Source organism: Nerophis ophidion, linkage group LG10 (assembly GCF_033978795.1).
Source record: "Nerophis ophidion isolate RoL-2023_Sa linkage group LG10, RoL_Noph_v1.0, whole genome shotgun sequence".
In the NCBI taxonomy this organism is placed as follows: Eukaryota; Metazoa; Chordata; class Actinopteri; order Syngnathiformes; family Syngnathidae; genus Nerophis; species Nerophis ophidion.
Window position 1 is genome coordinate 11,106,395 of NC_084620.1, and position 24,584 is coordinate 11,130,978.

General features: G+C 39.5%; 1 protein-coding gene across 17 annotated transcripts in view; it reads left to right on the top strand.

The window, feature by feature from the left end:
• The window catches only part of LOC133560140 (ELKS/Rab6-interacting/CAST family member 1-like), a 203,892-nt gene that overhangs the window by 11,204 nt on the left and 168,104 nt on the right, over positions 1–24,584 (top strand). For 9 of the 17 annotated variants that reach the window (XR_009808392.1, XR_009808393.1, XM_061912309.1 and 6 more), the window contains exons 2-4: positions 17,475–18,280; positions 21,843–21,920; positions 23,199–23,354. Coding sequence is in view for 13 of the 17 variants with exons in the window: in XM_061912309.1 (XP_061768293.1) it covers positions 17,786–18,280; positions 21,843–21,920; positions 23,199–23,354 (729 nt within the window). In the remaining 4 variants the exon portion in view is untranslated. Of the gene's footprint in view, positions 1–17,474; positions 18,281–21,839; positions 21,921–23,198; positions 23,355–24,584 lie in introns of all 17 variants that reach the window. The other 8 variants (XR_009808389.1, XR_009808391.1, XM_061912308.1 and 5 more) reach the window with 1 other exon arrangement.

Sequence of the window (24,584 nt, forward strand, 5' to 3'; positions counted from 1 at the left end):
CACATAGAAGTAATCATCAACTTAAAGTGCCCTTTATGAGGATTGTAATAGAGATTCATCTGGATTCATCAACTTCATTCTAAACATTTCTTCACAAAAAAATAAATCTTTAACATCAATATTTATGGAACATGTCCACAAAAAGTCTAGCTGTTCACACTAAATATTGCATCGTTGCATTTCTCTTCACAGTTTATTAACTTACATTCATATTTTGTTTAAGTATTATTCAATAAATATATTTATAAATGATTTTTGAATTGTTGCTATTTTTACAATATTAAAAAAAAATTCTCACGTACCCCTTGGCATACCTTCAAGTACCCCCAGGGGTACGCGTACCCCCATTTGAGAACCAGTGGCCTAGGGGATACAGTTGATAACGTGAGAGTCCAGTTCATAGTGAGGCCAGCAGTGTAAACTAGTCAGCAGCGCAGAGACGTCACCAACTGATGCAAAGAGGAGTGGTCCATTCTGTGTCCCGACTTAGAACAGCTAGTGCCTCCTCCGTGGAAACTGATCTGTGGCCACCTGATAAACACTCCACGCAGTAAAGGGGAGCAGAGCAGAAAGAGTGACGGCATATCCACTGGTCTAAAAAGAGCCGTATTTAGAGGCTCGGGTATACAAAAGACTTGAATGCTTCTACTGAGGTAGCATCTCTAACTGTTATGGTTTGGGCACTCCAGGGTACTGGAGCCCGAATAGAAAACGCTATATAGCCCACATATTTTTTGCGGGGGGCTGTAGAAATCCCTAGTAAGCCAGATTTCTGTCCTGGACATATAGTACAATACAATCAGCAAGATAAAATGGAGCTCGACCGTTTAGTATTTTATATATATGTAGTAAAACCTTAAAGGCCCACTGAAACCCACTACTACCGACCACTCAGTCTGATAGTTTATATATCAATGATGAAATATTAACATTGGAACACATGCCAATACGGCCTTTTTAGTTTACTAAATTGCAATTTTAAATTTCCCGGGAGTTTCTTGTTGAAAATGTCGCGGAATGATGATGTACGCGTACGCGTGACGTCACGGAGTGTAAGGAATTAGCGCTGCGCACACACACAGCTAAAAGTCGTCTGCTTTAACCGCATAATTACACAGTATTTTGGACATCTGTGTTGCTGAACCTTTTGCAATTTGTTCAATTAATAATGGAGAAGTCAAAATAGAAAGATGGAGTTGGGAAGCTTTAGCCTTTAGCCACATTAACCCACGGCGATTCCTTGTTTAAAATTCCCGGAGGTGAAGCTTTCCTATGGATCAGAGCGGTCAAGCGAACATGGATCCCGACCAAATGTCAACCAGCAGTTTTCGGTGAGAAAATTGTGGTTAAAAATTTGCCACTTATCGGAGATCAGCTGAGCTTGTGCCGTCCATACAGCTGCCGTCGACTTCCATCAGGCACTGGCCTCAAGACACCCGTGGACACACCCTTCCGACTAGCAGGTACTATTTAACTCACTAAAACACTAGCAACACAATAGAAAGATAAGGGATTTCCCAGAATTACCTTAGTAAATGTGTCTAAAAACATCTGAATCCGTCCCAATGCAATCGCGTTTTTTTTATTAATCTTGATTATTATTTATTTTTATTTTTTCCTTGTCCGTCGCTATCAATATCCTCAAACACGAATCTTTCATCCTCGCTTAAATTAATTGTCGTTTTCTCAGTCCGAGTAGCTCTTTTTGTTGGAGGCTCCCATTAAAAACAATGTGAGGATGTGAGGGAGTGACGTCATTGTCTGCGACTTCCGGTAAAGGCAGGGCTTTTCTATTAGCAACCAAAAGTTGCGAACTTTATCGTGGATGTTCTCTACTAAATCCTTCCAGCAAAAATATGGCAATATCGCAAAATGATCCAGTTTGACACATAGAATGGACCTGCTATCCCCGTTTAAATAAGAAAATCTGATTTCAGTAGGCCTTTAAAGTCACATCTTAAGTGCACAGGAAGCCGGTGCAGGTGAGCCAGTATAGGCGTAATATGATCAAACGTTGTTGTCCTTGTCAAAAGTCTAGCAGTTGCATTTTATACCACCTGTAATCTTTTAATGCTAGACGTAAGGAGACCTGAAAATAATACGTAACACACGCACGAATAATGATCTCTGGTGGACAAAATGGGGTGAGTTTTAGCGATATTATGTAAATGAAAGAAGGCTTTTTTAGTAACACTCTTAATATTTGACTCAAATGAAAGAGTTGGGTTAAAAATAATACACAGTTTCTTTACCAGGGTGCTTTGTTTAATTGTTTGGTTGTTTAATATTAAGGTGCTTTTATCAAATAAGTGTCGGTGTTGAGCAGGAACGATAATCAACATTTGCGTTTTCTTAGCGTTTAGATGCAAAAAGTTGCTTGACATCCATTGTTTGATTTCATTTAGACACGCCTCACGATGACCACAATCTAGCGGGCTGCTCAGCTTTAGGGGCATGTAGAGTTGGGTGTCATCAGCATAAAAGTGAAAGCTAACACTATATTTGCGTACGATGTCACCTCGCGGCCGCATATGGCATTCACATTAGGTTATTTGGAGAATGTAAATTGTCCATAGACATGAATGTGAGTGTGAATGATTGTTTTGGGTCACCTTGTCAATGAGCTGGTCTATTGTGTATTGGTATTATGGTAGCGGCACTAGAGCCAACATTTTTCCTGCAAATGGTAAATGATTTATACTTGTATAGCGCTTTTGTACCTTCAAGGTACTCAAAGCGCTTTGACACTATTTTCACATTCAACCATTCACACACACACTCACACACTGATGGCGGGAGCTGCCATGCAAGGCCCTAACCGCGACCCACCCGTAGCAAGGGTGAAGTGTCTTGTTCAAGGATACCATGGTTGTGACTAGGAAGCTGGGGATCGAACCAGGAACCCTCATGTTGCTAGCACAGGCGCTCTATCAACCAAGACACACTGTCCCATAACTATATTGCTTTTAAATATCCAAACCCCATTTCCGTATGAGTTGAGAAATTGTGTTAGATGTAAATATAAACGGAATACAATGATTTGCAAATCCTTTTCAACCCATATTCAGTTGAATATGCTACAAAGACAACATATTTGATGTTCAAACTGATAAACATTTTTTGTGTGCAAATAATCATTAACTTTAGAATTTGATGCCAGCAACACGTGACAAAGAAGTTGGGAAAGGTGGAAATAAATACTGATAATGTTGAGGAATGCTCATCAAACACTTATTTAGAACATCCCACAGGTGTGCAGGCTTATTGGGAACGGGTGGGTCCCATGTTTGGGTATAAAAACAGCTTCCCAAAAAATGCTCTGTCTTTCACAAGAAAGGAAGGGATGAGGTACACCCCTTTGTCCACAACTGCGTGAGCAAATAGTCAAACAGTTTAAGAACAATTTTTCTCAAAGTGAAATTGCAAGAAATTTAGGGATTTTAACATCTACGGTTCATAATATCATCAAAAGGTTCAGAGAATCTGGAAAAATCACTCCACGTAAGCGGCATGGCCGGAAACCAACATTGAATAACCGTGATATTCGATCAGGCAGCACTGTATCAAAAACCGACATCAATCTCTAAAGGATATTACCACATGAGCTCAGAAAACCCTTCAGAAAACCACTGTCACTAAATACAGTTTGTCGCTACATCTGTGAGTGCAAGTTAAAGCTCTACTATGCAAAGCAAAAACCATTTATCATCAACATCCAGAAACCTCGTCGGCTTCTCTGGGCCTGAGATAATTTAAGATGGACTGGCGCAAAGTGGAAAAGTGTTCTGAGGTCTGACGAGTCCACATTTCAAATAGTTTTTGGAAATTTTCGACTTTGTGTCATCCGGACCGAAGGGGAAGTGAACCATCAAGACTGTTATCGACGCAAAGTTCAAAAGCCAGCATCTGTGATGGTATGGGGGTGCATTAGTGCCCAAAGCATGGGTAACTTACAAATCTGTGAAGGCACCATTAATGCTGAAAGGTACATACAGGTTTTGGAACAACATATGCTGCCATCTAATCGCCGTCTTTTTAATGGACGCCCCTGCTTATTTCAGCAAGACAATGCCAAGCCACATTCAGTACGTGTTACAACAGTGTGGCTTCATAAAAAAAGAGTGCGGGTACTTTCCTGGCCCGCCTGCAGTCCAGACCTTTCTCCCATCAAAAATGTGTGGCGCATTATGAAGCGTTAAATACGACTGCAAAGACCCCGGACTGTTGAACGACTGAAGCTCTACATAAAACAAGAATGGAAAAGAATTCCACTTTCAAAGCTTCAACAATTAGTTTTCTCAGTTCACAAACATTTATTGAGTGTTGTTAAAAGAAAAGGTGATGTAACACAGTGGTGAACATGCCCTTTCCCAACTACTTTGGCACATGTTGCAGCCATGAAATTCTAGGTTAGTTATTATTTGCAGAAAAAAATAAAGTTTATCAGTTTGAACATCAAATATCTTGTCTTTGTAGTGCATTCAATTGAATATGGGTTGAAAAGGATTTGCAAATCATTGTATTCCGTTTATATTTACATCTAACACAATTTCCCAACTCATATGAAAACGGGGTTTGTACACAAAACATGTGTTTTGGCTTTTTAAAGAAAATATAAAGACATACACCTGGGGATAGGTTAATTGGCAACACTAAATTGGCCCTAGTGTGTGAATGGTTGTTTGTCTACCGGTGTTGGCCCTGTGATGAGGTGGCGACTTTTCCAGAGTGTTACCCTGCCGTCCGCCCGAGTGCAGCTGGGAAAGACTGCCCACCCCCATCCGCGGATGGATGAATGGATGAATCTTTGCAAATCAAAATTCTCATTACGTCCTATATATGGTGATGACATATTAACCACGCCCCCACCGCCACATAAATATGTATAAATAGTGGCTTCCTCCCACTTCCAAATACATGCACCTGGGGATAGGTTGATTGGCAACACTAAATTGGCCCTAGTGTGTGAATGTGAGTGTGAATGTTGTCTGTCTATCTGTGTTGGCCCTGCGATGAGGTGGCGACTTGTCCAGGGTGTACCCCGCCTTCCGCCCGATTGTAGCTGAGATAGGCGCCAGCGCCCCCCGCGACCCCGAAAGGGAATAAGCGGTAGAAAATGGATGGATGGATAGTGGCAATCTCAGGGAAACCCTGCTGCCTCCATCCACCAACCCAGATATCTATCCATCCTTTCAACCATTAACCCATGAATCCATCTACTCATCCATCCTTCTATCCATACACCCGTCCGTCTTCTCCATTATCTGGCCCCTTGTTTGAGGGATGTTTTTGTGTCCGGACTACATTTCAACTGTTGGCAACTTCACTCAGGCCTCCTCTTTGCAGGATGAGTGTGTGCTGAACCTTATGTTAATTCATGAGGAAACATACATCATCTTGTTTTCCCTATAGACCGCATCACAAGTTAATTTCCTGACTGGCTCTGATGCTATCAGGCACTTACCACCAGCCAGTGTTGCCAACCATATCGTGCGTGTGCGTGTGCATGCGCGCACTGTATGTGTGTGTGTGTGTGTGTGTGTGTGTGTGTGTGTGTGTGTGAGACTTATCTCCGCTGAGGAGGTAAAGTTACAAGTCATCATGCTACCTGTATCTCACTCAGACATCCTCCTCCGCTGAACACATTACCCCCGAAAAAAGCCAGAAAGCTAATACTTTGTGTGTGTTTGTGGAAGTGTGTGTGTGTGTGTGTGTGTGTGTGTGTGCGTATATATGTATATACACTTACATATATGTGTGTTTATATATATATATATATATATATATATATATATATATATATATATATATATATATATGTGTGTGTGTATATATGCATATATATATATATATACAGTTGTGTTCAAAATAATAGCAGTCCCACATCACTAGCAAAATAAATCACCGTTTTTGTTAGAATTTCAACTTCTACACTGCAAGTACGTTTCTAGAAGGTTTAGTAAAGGTATAGAAAACCAACAGACCCAACAGGCATGACATGCATGCTGCTGATTCTGTGAAACTGAATCATTTACTGAAAGGGGCGCGTTAAAAAAAAATATCATTGCTGAGTTCAATTAGTGAGTTCATTGAGTATGTGAAAAAAAAAAGGTGTTTAATAGGTGGCCCTTATTTATGGATCAAGACAACTGACGCTTTATATGCTGGCTGTGCATTTGTCCTTAAAAAACAGAGTAAAATGGGTTGTTCCAGACACTGTTCAGAAGAAGAGCATTCCTTGATTAAGAAATTAATAAAAGAGGGGAAAACCTATAAAGAAGTGCAAAAAATGATAGGATGTTCAGCTAAAATGATATCAAACGCTTTAAAATGGCAGCCAAAACCAGAAAGGCAATGAAAAAAAAGAAAAACGACTATTGGAATTGGTTAGAGAATAACCAAAATGGCAAAGGCTCAACTAATGATCAGCTCCAGGAGGATCAAAGAAGATCTAAGATGGCCTGTGAGTATTGTAACAATCTGACCATGTCTATATGAAGCCAAGCTTACAGTAAAAAGCCCTTGTAAAGTTCCATTGTTAAAAAAAAGACATGTGCTGAAGCGATTACAATTTGGTAAAGAACACAATGACTGGCCTAAAAAGGAATGGTGTAATATTTTGTGGACTGATGAGAGTAAGATTTTTCTTTTTGGGTCTAAGGGCCACAGACAGTTTGTCAGATGTCCTGCAAACACTGAATTCAAGCCCCAGTACACAGTGAAGACGGTGAAGCATGGTGGTGCAAACATCATGGTATGGGGGTGTTTCTCCTACTATGGTGTTGGTCCTAGTTATCGCATACCAGGAATCATGGATCAGTTTGAGTACATCAGAATACTGGAAGAAGTCATGTTACCGTATGCTGAAGAGGAAATGCCCTTGAAATGGGTGTTTCAACAAGACAATGACCCCAAACACACCAGCAAGCCAGCAAAATCATGGTTTCAGACAAGCAGAATTCAAGTATCAATCAATCAATCAATCAATGTTTATTTATATAGCCCCAAATCACAAATGTCTCAAAGGACTGCACAAATCATTACGACTACAACATCCTCGGAAGAACCCACAAGTAATGGAGTGGCCAGCACAATTCCCAGACCTTAATCCCATTGAAAACTTTTGGGCTGACATAAAAAATGCTGTTCATGAGGCAAAGCCAAGAAATGCAGAGGAATTGTGGAACATAGTACAATTGTCCTGGGCTGCAATACCTGTTGACCGGTGCCAGAAGTTGGTGGACTCCATGTGCCACGGATGTGAAACAGTTATCAGAAACCCTGGTTATGCAACTAAATATTTGTTAATGATTCTCAAGAAAGTTGAATATGCAAGCCTTTCTTAGTTTATACAGTAAATTTTAGTTTTGTAAAGAAATGTGTCAGCACTGCTATTTTTTGGTTTTATATTTATTGACTTTCTGTAAAATATTATAAAATTCAATTACTTTTTTCTAATTGTATGACTTTGAAATTGAATGTGCAGTGTCCCCAATAGATTTTTGTTCCCATCCATCCATCCATTATCTTCCGCTTATCCGAGGTCGGGTCGCGGGGGCAACAGCCTAAGCAGGGAAACCCAGACTTCCCTCTCCCCAGCCACTTCGTCTAGCTCTTCCCGGGGGATCCCGACGCGTTCCCAGGCCAGCCGGGAGACATAGTCTTCCCAACGTGTCCTGGGTCTTCCCCGTGGCCTCCTACCGGTTGGACGTGCCCTAAACACCTCCCTAGGGAGGCGTTCGGGTGGCATCCTGACCAGATGCCCGAACCACCTCATCTGGCTCCTCTCGATGTGAAGGAGCAGTGGCTTTACTTTGAGTTCCTCCCGGATGGCAGAGCTTCTCACCCTATCTCTAAGGGAGAGCCCCGCCACACGGCGGAGGAAACTCATTTCGGCCGCTTGTACCCGTGATCTTATCCTTTCGGTCATGACCCAAAGCTCATGACCATAGGTGAGGATGGGAACGTAGATCGACCGGTAAATTGAGAGCTTTGCCTTCCGGCTCAGCTCCTTCTTCACCACAACGGATCGGTACAACGTCCGCATTACTGAAGACGCCGCACCGATTTTTATTCTTTAAATTAAAATGTATTTGAAGAATTTTGAGGTTTACTCACCTTTTTAAACACACAGCTATTATTATGAACATATATATATATATATATATATATATATATATATATATATATATATATATATATATATATATATATATATATATATATATATATATATATGTGGGGAAAAATCACAAGACTACTTCATCTCTACAGAACAGTTTCATGAGGGGTTCCCTCAATCGTCAGGAGATTTTAATGGAAGCATTCACATACCATGGTTTATATAGGGCACAGAGTGGGTAGGTACAGGCAGGCGTAGGGGCTTGGTGATTGGCTCATGTGTTACCTAAGGGGTGTTTCCGTCTGTGACGGCATGCTGGTATAATTTCACTGCGCTTGTTGAGGGATGACAGGTCTGGGTGATATATAATAAACGATAAACATGATATATTAGGGCTGCGAATCTTTGGGTGTCCCACGATTCGATTCAATATCGATTTTTGGGGTCGCGATTCGATAATGCATTGATTTTTTTCGATTCAACGCGATTCACGATTCAAAAACGATATTTTTCCGATTCAAAACGATTCTGTACTCATTCAATACATAGGATTTCAGCAGGATCTACCCCAGTCTGCTGACATGCTAGCAGAGTAGTAGATTAAAAACATTTTTTTTAAATAATTTTAAAGCACAGTGTTTTATCAACTGATTGCAATAATGTAAATGTGTTTTAACTATTAAACGAACAAAAAATATGACTTATTTTATCTTTGTGAAAACATTGGGCACAGTGTGTTGTCAAGCTTATGAGATGCGATGCAAGTGTAAGCCACTGTGACACTATTGTTCTTTTTTTATTTTTTATAAATGTCTAATGATAATGTCAATGAGGGATTTTTAATCACTGCTATGCTGAAATTATAACTAATATTGATACTGTTGTTTATAATATTAATTTTTGTTTCACTACTTTTGTTTTTTTCTGTGTCGTGTTTGTCTCCTCTCAATTGCTCTGTTTATTGCAGTTCTGAGTGTTGCTGGGTCAGGTTATGTTTTGGAATTGGATTGCATTGTTATGGTATTGCTGTGTGGTGGTTTGTTGGATTGATTTAAAAAAAAAAAAAAAATCCCCCCCAAAAAATCAATTTTTTTAAAAAATGAGAATCGATTCTGAATCGCACAACATATTCGATTAGATTCATAGTGGGCGTTTCACTTGTTTTTACTTTACCAGACAAAAATATATTGGCAGGATTTGAAAAAAAGCACATTAACTCCAGGTAGCAGCCATTTGGTAACTATTGGGAAATGTATTTTGGAGTAAGAGATGAGTTTTACAGTTTGTTCGCTGACTTGGCAGGTGTTTCAAGTGACTGTTTAAACATTGCAAGTTGTGTAAACATGACTTCCACACGTAGACGTCTTCTTCGCCTCACAATGACAGCATTTTAGGTAAATTATGTACATTTTTGTGACATTGTTTTTTAACAATAGATTTAGTATTTTTATTGTCTGTACACGATTTTTGTGATTCAGTTAACATGGAAGTAAATTTTAGTAGACATAAAAAAAAAACATAATTATGTCTATATCTTAAATATCATGTATTCTATTATTTTTCAGAATGTCGATTTACAATTATTCGATGAATTATTGATTATATTATGTTTTATTATTGCTGTTTGCATTTTTCGCCACAATCATTTTTTTAATATTTTAATTTGATTTTTATGTGTTTTTTTTGTAATATGTCATCTGGTGTTTTCTTTTTCTAATATGCTGAAAGTGGAGAGGTGGTTGTTGCCAATTACAGTATATGTTCTGTTCTGGGACCTCGATCTCTGGCACAGACCAGTGGTCACTTACTAGCACTCAAGGCACTATAGGGACACTGATCAGCGCTGTGGTCCCTGTGGTATGTGAAGCAACTTTTGTATTTATTCTTGTCCCCCATGTTTGGCAGCACTGTTAGCTGGCTAAATGTCAAATATCATACACTTTTGTCTCTATTATGCAACATATCATAATTTTTGTGATTGTTATTGTTGTTGTTATTGTTTTTGATAATGTCGACCAGATGCGTTCTGTGCCAGTGACCGTGGTCCCAGGACAGGCCGTTGAGTCAGCTGCAACTCCTGCTGAAATTATGGCATAATTGCTTTATTTTTTTAAATCATTATTTAGATCATTTTAAATTAACATTCTGTTCACAAAGATCTGTTAACGTATCTGTTTTTAATTTTCCGAAGAGCGCTTGTCATTTTTGGAGTAATATTTTTTTCTCTCAACCATACCAAACAGCACGACAACCTGCAATAGCGTGCTTGAACACAACACAATTAAATGAGAAATGGGTTGTGCATTTCTCTGCATTCCAGTCATAATGTTGAATTTCATGCACTTGAAGATAATTTCATTTATAAGTGTAGGTTGTTGTATTATTGTCACATTTATAGAGCATGCTCAACATGGAGAGAGAGAGGGAGTTGTGGCACATAAGGAAGACTGTGATATTCTCAGATTTTATGAGGTCGATGACAACATGGGGGTGTGGAGGAAAGATGAGACAGCAGTGGGCGAAGGAGGCAAAGGAGTTCTTTGTGGTTAAAACATTTATAAATAAACTAGAACCTTTCTTATGAAAATGACGTGTTTATGTAAATAAACTGTAACCAAAGAAGCTTTGAATAGCTGTGAGCTCCATAAGGAACAATCTTTGTCCTCTGTGGCAGTTAAACAACTTTGTGTGTCGGAAATATTTTGAAGGGGAACTGAATTCCACAATCATTATGAAATACACGATGACTGATGCATTTCTTTTATTTTTGCATTCTAACTAGTAAATAAATGTAAATAAAGGTCCAATGGAGCCAATGGGAGGTCTTCTATTCCGCCTATAAAACCCAAAAATAACCATCCCAATAAATAACCATCCAAAAACTGCCAACAATACTTTATTTACATGTCATGACTTGAATATTAACCAAGTATTAGTTATATTGCTATTAAGAGCACTAATGCAGACAAACTATAGCAGCGTCGGGATCACTAGTATGTGGCTAGATTGACATAATTGGCTAGTGAGCTGGTTTCTCATCTCCGTACTCGTGAAAATTTATTCTAGATCATAAATCATGCATAGCACCCTAGTAGTAGAAGGATGAGGACGTACTCCGACAAGTTGGTACAGTTAGACATCCAATTTAGACTCGGAAATGGCAAGAAAGACACGAAAAGACGCTTGGTTCCACCCCCCTTTTCTTCGCAAGGATTATGAGTCATTCTTCATCTAAACTGGAATATAACCAGGTTCTATCTGTCGGCATCTTGATGACAGCAGACATTGTAGAGTAGGTGATGTTTGTGTTTTTGGCTATCATAAGGTCTGCAGTGAATCTGCAGTGATGATGTCAAAGGAAAAAGCCGGAGTTTTGAAATTAATGCGCCACATATGCTTATAACGAGCAAAATACATAAATATATTGCTCATGTAGTGTGCGCGTTACTACATTTCATATATACTTAGAGCACGTATGTATATAATGGCTTTATAGCCAGAATAGTGTATTTTGCTCATTTAGTGTGCCTGTTACTACATTACATATATACTGAGAGCATGTATGTATATATTGGCTTTATAGGCAGAAGAGAGCGACTCCCAAATTTTTGATTGCATTTATTTACTAGTTAGAATCGCATTTATTTACTAGTTAGAATGCATAAAAACAAGAAAACCCTATGTATAATTGTCTTACATAAAGATTGTGAATGATAGGCAACATTTTTTAAAAAGTGCCGTTCGCTTTTAAAAATAACCTTTGGGTGTGTTTTAAGTTGCACCTAAATGTATGTTTCTGTCTATTTCTGACGTTGCTCTTTCTTCTTACTGCAGGCTGCTTGGCTGCAAAGCTCCCAAAGTGACTAGAAAATAGAATGACTTGTGTGCTTTCAGAGCGTTTCGTGTCATTGGCAATAATAAGAATGAAGCACACAGTCTTAGTGTTGTTGTGTTTTCATGTGATTGCCTTTTGCAGATGGGTCTCGGACAGTCATATGCTTTGCTCAATCTCATGATGCGTCCAAACGTCTGATGCCCTTTCTGCTCATATCTGGGTTTTTTTTGTTTTGGTTTTTTTAAATAACTAGTACTCGCCATGAGCCATCATCAGTTTTGGACTGGTCATTTATTTGAATTTTTTGTTGTTGTGTAGGACAAGTGTGTATAACTAATTTTAGCTCACGGGCCACGGGCGGTATAGCTCGGTTGGTAGAGCGGCCGTGCCAGCAACTTGAGGGTTGCAGGTTTGATTCCCGCTTCCGCCATCCTAGTCACTGCCGTTGTGTCCTTGGGCAAGACACTTTACCCACCTGCTCCCAGTGCCACCCACACTGGTTTAAATGTAACTTAGATATTGGGTTTCACTATGTAAAGCGCTTTGAGTCACCAGAGAAAAGCGCTATATAAATATAATTCACTTCACTTCACTTCACATGGAGGAAAATCTATTTCCAATCATGGCATGATAACTTACAAATAAATAAAACTTCAAATTGTTTTCTTTCTTTGAAAATAGACCAAGCACATTCTGAAAAGGTACAAATCATTATGTTTGTTTTTTTTACACTTACATGTTGTGGTTAATAGTATTCTATCTTCAATTGTCATTATTTATACTTTCTCAATAAAGGGTGTGATATAGTTCATCAGTCAAATAGGTGAAATTGAGTCTGGCAGAGTTTTAAAATACTCCCATTAGTGTTCATTTTTAATCTATAAGAATATAGAATTAATGATTAGATCAAAATCAAATTACAGGATGTTATTAATGTATTGTACTTAAAAAAAAAAGGTAAATGGTTGTACTTTATAGCGCTTTTCTACCCCCTTTTAAGGAGCCCAAATCGCTTTGACAGTATTTCCACATTCACCCATTCACACACACATTCACACACTGATGGCAGGAGCTGCCATGCAAGGCGCTAACCAGAACCCATCAGGTGCGAGGGTGAAGTGTCTTGCCCAAGGACACAACGGACATGACTAGGATAGTAGAAGGTGGGAATTGAACCACTAACCTTCAGATTGCTGGCACGGCCACTCTCCCAACTTCGCCAAGCCGTCCCCCGTACTTATGGTAACACTTTAGTATGGGTAACATACTCTAAGTAACAAAGACTTAATTCAGAGTTATTTGGACACTAGGGGAACATATAAGTAACAAAGACTTCATTTACAATTATTTGGTTAGGGTTACAGGGTTGGGGTTAGTGTTAGGCCATGTAGAATAAGGCATCAATAAGTACTTAATAATGACTAATTAAGTGCCAATATGTTACTAATTTGCACGTTAATAAGCAACTAATTAATGGTGAATATGTTCCCCATACTAAAGTGTTACCGTACTTATTTTCCTCAATTGACGTACAAACATTGTGCAGCTTATTCTGTAGCATCATCCACAACAAAACTTGTTGTCCTGCAAATTTGGATGCCTCTGAATGCTTTGTTTTACAACCGTTTTTTTTTTGGTTTTTTTACCAGTGGGCCAATTGTGATGTCACAGATTGGCGTATGTACTTATGTGATCATTTGTAGTATATGTTGTCTGCTAGCTTCCTCTCTCTGTGATTTTATTCCTTCTCAACTCATCCCATCCCACCTGCTCTAATGTCTATACAGTAATATTAATATATATGTATATGTTTATATATACATGTATGTGTATGTATATATATATATATATATATATATATATGTCTTGATTGGATTATCCAGAGAATAGTGCTCGATACCGTGGTAGAGCGCAATATGTAGGTGTGGGAAAAAATCACAAGACTACTTTATCTCTACAGATCTGTTTCATGAGGGGTTCCCTCAATCATCAGGAGATTTTAATGGAAGCATTCACATACAATGGTTTATATAGAGCACAGAGTGGGTGGGTACAAGCAGGCGTAGGGTGTGGTGATTGGCTCATGTGTTACCTGGGAGGTTTTTCCGTCTGTGGCGGCATGTTGAAATGATTTCACTGCGCTTGTTGAGGGATGATAGATCTGGATGATATATAATAAACAGTTTCTCTTTTAAGCATAGGTTGCATCTTTTATTACCACTGTTGTAAGGTGTGCTGGATGCAAGAATTTGCCATGTTATTGAATATTCAACATTATTGTCTTTGAGTTTCCAAATGTGTTTGCTGAGTTCTGTAGAATTCTGCAAAGTCTGGTTTCTAAAGGAGGTGTTGTGATTATTCCATCTTGTTTTGAACGCTCCTTCGGTTAATCCTACGTACGTGTCGGATGTGTTAATGTCCTTGCGTATTACCTTTGCTTGGTAAACGACTGATGTCTGTAAGCACCTTCCGTTGAGAGGGCAATCAGGTTTCTTGCGACAGTTACATTCATTATTGGTTTCAGAGTCGTTTAGTCTGGGGGTAGGCAGTCCTTTGTATATATATATATATATATATATATACAATATATATATATATATATATATATATATATATATATATATATATATATATATATATATATATTGTGTATATATATATATATATATATATATGTATGTATGTATATATATATATATGTATGTATGTATATATATGTGTGTAGTATATGTATGCATTGTATATAAAATGTGTATATACAATGCATATACAGGGGCACACAGTCCAGTTGTGATCGATTGAATGCCCTCTGTTCACAATGACCTGGATGAATGAGAACATTCATCGACATATATATGTATATACAGTACAGACCAAACGTTTGGACACACCTTCTCATTTCAATGCATTTTCTTTATTCTCATGACTATTCACATTGTAGATTGTCACTGAAAGCATCAAAACTATGACACTTGTGAAGGGAAAACTCTTTCAGGTGACTACCTCTTGAAGCTCATCGAGAGAATGCCAAGAGTGTGCAAAGCAGTAATCAGAGTAAAGGGTGGCTATTTTGACGAAACTACAATACAAAACATGTTTTCAGTTATTTCACCTTTTTTGTTAAGTAAATAACTCCACATGTATTCATTCATAGTTTTGATGCCTTCAGTGACAATCTACAATGTAAATAGTCATGAAAATAAAACGCATTGAAAGATAAGGTGTGTCCTAACTTTTGGCCTGTTCTGTACGTGTGTGTGTATTTATATATATATGTATATATTAGGGGTGTAACGGTACACAAAAATTTCGGTTTGGTATGTACCTCGGTTTAGAGGTCACGATTCGGTTCATTTTCGATACAGTAAGAAAACAACAAAATATAAATGTTTTGGTTATTTATTTACCAAATTTGTAAACAATGGCTTGATCATTTTAACATTGGGAACACTATAATAATTCTGCCCACGTTAATCCACATTAAACTGCCTCAAGTTGTTGCTTAGATGAAATAAAAGGACACAACTTTTTTTCTACAAATAAAAAGTGCAACATTAAACAGTTTCAAGTCAACTCATCTTGCTTGATTTATTACAGCATTGGGGAAGCCTGTAGTTGATTTTTTATTATGTAAATTTTATATATTTGTCAACATGTGATAGCAGGGACCCTGCCTTTCAAAACTAGGCTGCTACATTACCAATTATTAATGTAACTATAGCTGAAAAATAGTACAATAGCAATAGGAGAGACTATTCATCCCTGAACACCATGGAGGTCATGTAGGCTTTATGATGCACTTACAATATTATATACACTATCAGAGACAGAAACTCTTCATTTAACATAATGTCCTTTTTTGTTGCTTCAACACACCTCCATCAACACTGTCCATCACACACACACACACACACACACACACACCCACACACACACACACACACACACACACACACCGCAGAATGAGCTAACGTTATGCTAAACGCTAACTAGTCTTCAACTCAGACCAGGACTGCGAGTGAGCTGAGCTGCAGTTTGTTTCTAGAAGGTCAACGGGCTCATAGTGATGTTTAGAAAGTAGTTGACTTGGAAGTGTTTAGTATAATTTGGGAAGAGTCCGTTGCTCCCCTGCTAAACGCCTATTTGCTCGACGTTGAAGCGCTGACGACATGCGCTTTGAATACGCACTGCTGATTGGCTTGTTACCGCTACGGTTGTAACCAATCAGATGGTTGTGTGGGAGGGACAATGCAGGGTGCTGTGTACAGACAGAGGCAGAACGGAGCGGAGCAGCTTGTTAAGACTTTAGCATAGGCGGCTACTTCATATGTTCGTGTGGAACTCGTTCGGTACTCCTCCGAACCGGAACCCCCGTACCGAAACGGTTCAATACAAATACACGTACCGTTACACCCCTAGTATATACAAATGTATATATGTGTGTGTGTATGTGTGTGTGTGTGCGTGCGTGCGTGCGTGTGTGGATATGCACACACACCGTTGTATTATTTGGTTAAATGTCCCTGAGCCAGTTTCACCTGAGCACATACTTCTTAAATGTTTTGCTGCCCTATTGATTGCTTTTCCACAGTACAGTACAGTACTCAGTACTACTTCAGCATAATTTTGGTCATACTAACAGTGGTATGAAATTTGCATATCTTTACATCCCTTCATGGGGCGGTGTAGCTCGTTTGGTAGAGCGGCTTTGCCAGTAACTTGAGGGTTCTAGTCTTGATCCCCGCTTCTGCCATCCCTAGTCACAGCTGGTGTGTCGTAGGGCAATACACTTTACCCACCTGTTCCCAGTGCCACCCTCACTGGTTTAAATGTAACTTAGATAATGAGTTTCACCGTGTAAAGTGCTTTGAGTCACTTGAGAAAAGTGCTATCAAGTCATGAATTATATTCATATACTAATATGATGTATTATTATATAAATATAATTCACTTCACATATACATAGATTAGGGCACTGAGCGTTTCATGTACAGTAATGTGCATCTGTCAACTTTGGTCAAGACTGTCTGTGTGCTTTCACTTGATTGGCTGCGTGTATGCACTGTGTGTGTGTGTGTGTGTGTGTGTGTGTGTGTGTGTGTGTGTGTGTGTGTGCGTGTGTGTGTGTGTGTGTGAACATGCATGTGCCGGCCTTTTCCAGGTGTGGGTTCGCGGCTCCCCTGAGGGGAAACAACGCAGATGGCTCCCTGTTTTTGCAGGACGCACGCACGCACATACGCAGAAACACACACACACACACACAAACACACACACACACACATGGCTGGCTGCAAATGCGCTTCTTGCTGGCCTAAAATCAGTGCAGTTGGAAGCATGCATTGCTCACTCACTGCTGCAGGGTCATTGGAGTCATTTCTCACATTCAGGCCAAAACACACAAAAGTGTTGTTTAACATACAAATGTCAGTCCAAACTCAGCATTATTAAAGTTTTAAGTTGATGGTGCACTGAAATGTGATGTTTTTTACTCACTAGACTCCTCCTCCTCCTCCATAGGTGACTCAGTGACCGCCTGCTTTGTGGAAGGCTGCCTTGTGTGATTACTCCGTTGGAAGAATCAGTAGGGGAAATACAATACAGTACAGTGTGCAATACAGTACAGTGTGCAATACAGTACAGTGTACAATACAGTGCACTGTACAGGACAGTAGCTTTTGCTAATAACTGTTTAATAGAGAAAAAGAGCCCCCTGACAAATGTTTTCGCCACAGCTGAACACTTTTACACGAGTGCACCCATCAGGACACAAATCTCCTCCTTGGATTATAACTTCATTATTGTAATCCCCCCCCCGCTCCACCATCATCATGTACGGAAGCTCCCGTTCCGTTTCCAAGCTGGACGTTGTGGGATCCAACGGCTCAGGAAGCCCGGGACGTTCCCCTCGGCTGCCCCGCTCCCCACATTCGGGACACCGACGGAACGGCAGCAGCAGCTCCACCAGCGGCGGGCTCACTGTCTCAGGGAAAACCTTGTCCATGGAGAATATCCAGTCGCTCAATGCCGCTTATGCCACAGGGGGCCCGATGTACTTCACAGACGGTGCAGAAGACCCGGTCGGACTCGGGAGCCTTGGCAGTAACTTAAACCCATCGTTGCCCAAAAGCACCATGACGCTGGGCCGGGCTGCGGCAAGGGTGCCTTACGGGGTACGGTCTGCCTTTGTAGGGAGCAGCCCCAATATCAACACTGGATTTGGTGGAGGGGCTGGGGGGGTCATCGCCAGTGATGCCATAGCGTTTGGTGGGGAGGGGCAAGGCCAGACGCCACTGGCTGCCACTGTGCCACACTCCATGAGACAGGTAAGACTTTCATTCTTTAGTGTGCACTAAAACTGAGTGAACGTGTTGGCAAATGGCATCCAAGTAAAAGTTAGAACATTCTTACAGTATTTTAAATAGAATAAAACTCCCAATGCCTTCCCAACATTAGTCATCCTCATCAGGCTTATAGACATATTGTAGCTCTGTACACATGAAACAGGTCATCTTCACCAAGTATCACATTAACTGTGAATAGTTAATTACAGTATTTAAATTTATTTGTTTATTTTTAAATATGGAAATCATTTTTTTAATCTCTAACTTTACTGTCTCTGTATGCGAGTTGTCTCGCCCTCTTCTTGTGCTTGACTGAATGTCCACACAAACATGCATACGTTAAAGGGGAACTGCTCTGTTTTTGGAATGTTGCCCATCAATCACAATCTTTGTGAGACAAGAACAAGAACAAACATGTATTTCGCTTTAATGTGCTTTTTAAATAGGAAAAAACTACTGGCAAAAGGCGGTAATGAGATTAATCTATTTCATCTAATGTCTTAAAAAAAAATGCCAACAAGGTTTTATTTGCATATTGTGAACTGCATATTAACCAAGCAATGGCAAAATTGTTATTGTAAGAGCTAACACAGAGGAACATTTTTTAATAAGCCATCTACTGAGCTGCTTCTGCTGCTGTTGAATCGCCTGTGAGTTTGTGAAAGTTCATGCTGGATCATAAATCACGCATAGAAGGCTGTGGCCATAAGTCGAGAAGTTGGTCAACTTTAAAAATCAACTTAAACCGGAAAACATCGATAGGAAGACTTGATGCTCATTTGCTCCCAGCATTTTTTACCTGAGTGAAGATTATGTTGAATTTATCATCTAAACAAGATGTACAAGTACTGTGCTGAAAGATACAAACATCCCATCAATCTGCATCCCAGTGAGGGCGGACATTATAGCTTTGTTCACACTACAGGTTAATTTATGGGACCAGTATAAGATTTTTGTCATGTCAATGTTTAAAGTGTAATCCCAATATTTTTCAAATCTGATTAAGGCTTCTTTTGTATCTGAATATAAATCAGATATGTATCTGACACAACTGCAGTCTGAACGATTGGGTCGCGTTCATCTGACTAAAACGTCATCAAAAAGCGATACGTGTCATAATTCTTCGCCAAAATAGACGGTTGCGAAAAAAAAATAGGAATGAACAGAAAACAGGCAAAAATAGAGTTTTAATAATTCACGTCAATGTTTCACCACTGCTGTCTCCGACTGCTCGTCCCCACGCTCTTCAGAGCAGACGTTGACGCAAACTTCAAGAACCAAAATGCTTGACCTTTTCCTTAATTTGGTTCAGAAAATGTTGACTTTGATTGGATAGGATAACATAGGATAGACTTAAATAATCCCACAATAGAAAAATTGCACAAAATACTACAAATAACCACAAATGGGGGACGGCGTGGCGCAGTGGGAGAGTGGCCGTGTGCAACCCGAGCATCCCTGGTTCAAATCCCACCTAGTACCAACCTCGTCACGTCCGTTGTGTCCTGAGCAAGACACTTCACCCTTGCTCCTGATGGGTGCTGGTTGGCGCCTTGCATGGCAGCTCCCTCCATCAGTGTGTGAATGTGTGTGTGAATGGGTAAATGTGGAAGTAGTGTCAAAGCGCTTTGAGTACCTTGAAGGTAGAAAAGCGCTATACAAGTACAACCCATTTATCATTTATTTAAATGAGCCAGGATTGAGACCTGCAAACCCCATTTCCATATGAGTTGGGAAATTGTGTTACATGTAAATATAAACGGAATTCAATGATTTGCAAATCCTTTTCAACCCATATTTAATTGAATGCACTACAAAGACAAGATATTTCAATGTTCAAATTCATAAACTTAGTTTTTTTTTTGCAAATAATAATTAACTGAGATTTTCATGGCTGCAAAAGGATCCAAATACATAAATGTCAAATGTTATTTTAAATGTTCCCGTTACTACATAACATTTATACTAACATCATGTAAATAAAACTTTAATGAAAGTGTTTGGATGTTTTTTTAATAGGCAGAATAGAGCGGCATAGAGATTGAAATGACATTGCATCTGCATAATCTGCATTTTACTCTTACCAAAATATTGTTTTAAAATGTGGGTTCTTTTCAGAAACAATTGTAAATTGGACTTTGTAAAAAGTAATTTCCAAAAAATTAAACAGATAAAACATTAATTTAGCTGTTGTGGCTAATTCTGGCATACTTATTGTGACGCTTTTGCTCATATGTGGATCAAAATGCATTGTCCTAATCCAATAAAATGATTCAATATAGAGTTACCTATGGAGGCAAAAAAAAAAATGTAGCATATCATTACATGCAAATAAATAAATTCCATCTTTGAGACCATTAGCGTACACATCTTCCGTCTTGAATAAAATAACTCCTGTAAAGAAAAATGTAGCATTGAGATGACTCTATAGTTTTAATGGGTTGATAAAAACAGGATTTTCTACTGCACCATGAGCACCATATCTTTAGTTAGCTATGTGCAGAGCAACCGATTTATTGATTATTTTCCACTGTGCTTCTTTCCAATCATATATGGTACCTTGTGTAATGATTCCGCCACAGTAAGTTGGGGCGGTATAGCTCGGTTGGTAGAGCGCCTGTGCCAGCAACTTGAGGGTCCCAGGTTAGATCCCCGCTTCCGCCATCCTAGTCTCTGCCGTTGTGTCCCTGGGCAAGACACTTTACCCACATGCTCCCAGTGCCACCCACACTGGTTTAAATGTAACTTAGATATTGGGTTTCACTATGTAAAGCGCTTTGAGTCATTAGAGAAAAGCGCTATATAAATATAATTCACTTCACTTCACTTTACATTTTAGTGGGACTTTGTTGTTGGTTGTTACGGCCTTTTTTGCCTGGTAAAGCTTTGCATTTCCCGCACGTGACTTAACGTTTAGTAAATTTGTTGTGCAGCTGTCTTTTTTAAACAAACTATGCAGCGTGCAGTCCCATCTGTTGATGCAAATCTAAACCACTGAAAACACTATTCTTTTCTTTGGGGAAAAAACATCTCGGTCTTGCGTGTGAAACCCAGCTAAGGAAGTAAGGGTAAGGTTGGGACCTACGGCAGATCCGGGGGGGGAAATACTGGAGCAAAAGGAGAAAAACATATTTTTATAATCGTCTGCAAGAAAAAACTTGTCAAATTTGTCTATAAAAAGGATTTATTGCCCAGGCCTAAGTAATATGATAAAACACATTTTATAGCCTCAATAGGTCTTTTAAGGAAAATATATTTAAGTCTATTTTAGTAAATGCATCTGTTTAAACGTGTTAAAAACAATAAGGTACCTTATGAAGCCACTTTTTAGTTACATATCAATCCTTATATTAACGTAATGAATTAAAATGAAAATACCTTTGGTGTAGAGATTTTCTCAGCATTTTTAGATGAATTAGAAAGAGATTACTCAGATTATTTACAGATCATGATGACTTAATCACCATTTCTTTTCATCCCTTGACAGCACCAACCAATGTGTTTCTTATTAAAATGCTAAGCTAATGTGTGTGTGTGTTAGCAGGTGAGAGAGGGCGCCATGACGGACCTGCAGACCCAGCTGAGAGAAGTCCTGAGAGAGAATGAACTTCTCCGCAGAGACGTAAGATTGGACGAATTCTTTCTCTGCCCGTTCCTCGTCCCTTTTCCAAATGTTTTGTGACGAGCCATTCACTTAAAGGCCTACTGAAACCCACTACTACCGACCACGCAGTCTGATAGTTTATATACCAATGATGAAATATTAACATTGCAACACATGCCAATACGGCCGGTTTAGTTTACTAAATTACTATTTTAAATTTCCCACGGAGTTTCTTGTTGAAAACGTCCGGGAATGATGACGCGTGCGCGTGACGTCTCGAGTTGGAGAGGACATATTAGCGCAGCACCACTAGCGGCTAAAAGTCATCTCTTCTCATCGCGCAATTACACAGTATTTTGGACATCTGTGTTGCTGAATCTTTTGCAATTTGTTCAATTAATAATGGAGGAGTCAAAGTAGAAAGATGGAGGTGGGAAGTTTTAGCCTTTAGCCACACAAACACACGGTGTTTCCTTGTTTAAAATTCCCGGAGGTGAAGCTTTACTATGGATCAGAGCGGTCAGGCGAACGTGGATCCCGACCACTTGTCAACCGGCAGGTGTCGGTGAGAAAATTGTGGTAAAAAGTAGCCTCTTACCGGAGATCAGCGGAACTTCTGTCGTGCTGCTGCTGCCGTGACTAATTCCCTCAGAGACTGGTGTCAAAACACCCGTGGACACACCCCTCCGACTATCAGGTACTATATAATCTCACTAAAACACTAGCAACACAATAGAAAGATAAGGGATTTCCCAGAATTATCCTAGTAAATGTGTCTAAAAACATCTGAATCGCTCACAATGCAATCACCTTTTTTTTTTTCCAACTTTCTTTTTTTCTTTTTTTTTTCTAGTCCTTTACTATCAACATCCTCAGCCACAAATCTTTCATCCTCGCTCAAATTAATAGAGAAATTATCGTTTTCTCGGTACGAAAAGCTCTTTTTGTTGGAGGCTCCCATTATAAACAATGTGAGGATGTGAGGAGCCCTCACACGGGTGACGTCATCGTCTACGACTTCCGGTAAAGGCAAGGCTTTTTTATTAGCGACCAAAAGTTGCAAACTTTATAGTCTATGTTCTCTACTAAATCCTTTCAGCAAAAATATGGCAATATCGCGAAATGATCAAGTATGACACATAGAATGGACCTGCTATCCCCGTTTGAATAAGAACATCTAATTTCACTAGGCCTCTAATTGTTTGTGTGATCCTGCTCTCTAATGAGCAATCTGTAAAAATAACATATAGAATCGACAAAGTCTTATTTTGAAGCTGGAATGTCGCTTTGTTACAGTTAGATGCCAGGGAGTCCAAGCTGAGCTCGTCCATGAACTCCATCAAGACCTTCTGGAGTCCAGAGCTGAAGAAAGAACGTGCGCTGAGGAAGGACGAAGCCACAAAGATGGCCGTGTGGAAGGAGCAGTACAAAGTGGTGCAGGAGGAAACGCAAGTAAGTTTTTGGAGAAAATGCTCGGCATAATCCACAAGAACCGAATTGACTTAAATGGCTTTATCTGATCAATACATATTGATCAGCATATGAGAAAAAACATACTAGTAAATATGCCAGAATTAACATTATCCATTACTCAGCATCAAGGGTTGGAATTAAGGGTTAAATCACCAAAATGATTTATTGGCGCAGCCACCGCTGCTGCTCACTGCTCCCCTCACCTCTAAGGGGCTGACGGTTATGGCTCAAATGCAGAGGATAATCTCACCACACCTCGTGTGTGTGTGACAATCATTGGTACTTAAATTAAAAGCTTAAATTCATCTGTTGTCTAAAATCATGCACCATACGGACAGACAGCATCATACATACTTACAAAATGACTTATTTTGACAATGATTATAGTCAATATAAAAGTAATCAACTGCATGAGAACATGACTGGTTTGTCTTAAACTTAATTATGGTGTTTTTTAAGGCTGGGAAGTCATTATAGTTTCTCTAATGAGCTGCTAGTGTGTTCCATGTCTGTGTGACTCCATTTAGTCACTGTTTGTTCAAAATGGCACTTGGTGAATGCTCTGGTATTGTTAATTGTTTTTCTGTATAAGAACTTGTACTGGCGTAAAGATCGTTCAAAACCTTGAAAACAACACATCTACCTTTAGTACATGATGCAGTTTTTCTTGCTGCCATAAAACAGAGTAGACAAAGCGCGTGGTTTTCGGTTCGGGAAGATACTTGTCTGCTGGTAGGAGGCTAGAGAACACATTGCGTTGTGTTGCGTTGTCACTCACGGCTACGCAATGACTCATGCACTAGTGCCGTCTGTGTGTCCCCACTTAAAAAGAAACACTTGCACTGAGACATCAAAACTCGCCGAGTCCTCACATAAGATATTAAAATATTCTATTCACACGCATTAAAGTTTGAGTGTACTGTACATGAAATATTCACTTTTTTTTTTACTTTCCCTTTCAGCCCCACTGCTTTCTTTTCATGTACCTCTTATTTGTGTCATCACACAGTGACTCAGCTCTCTCCTGGATTCCACATTAGAAACCTAGTTGCTGCGCTAATTTATTGCTACGCGCCCCGTGGACAAACACGCGCCTAGAGACACGTTGTGTCACGCCCCCCTCCAAACCCGCTGGCTTCCCTTGCTGAGGAATGTGCATCTCAGCTCCGCTTCCTTCTCTTGTACTTTTGCTCCAGTCATTCGTAGCCA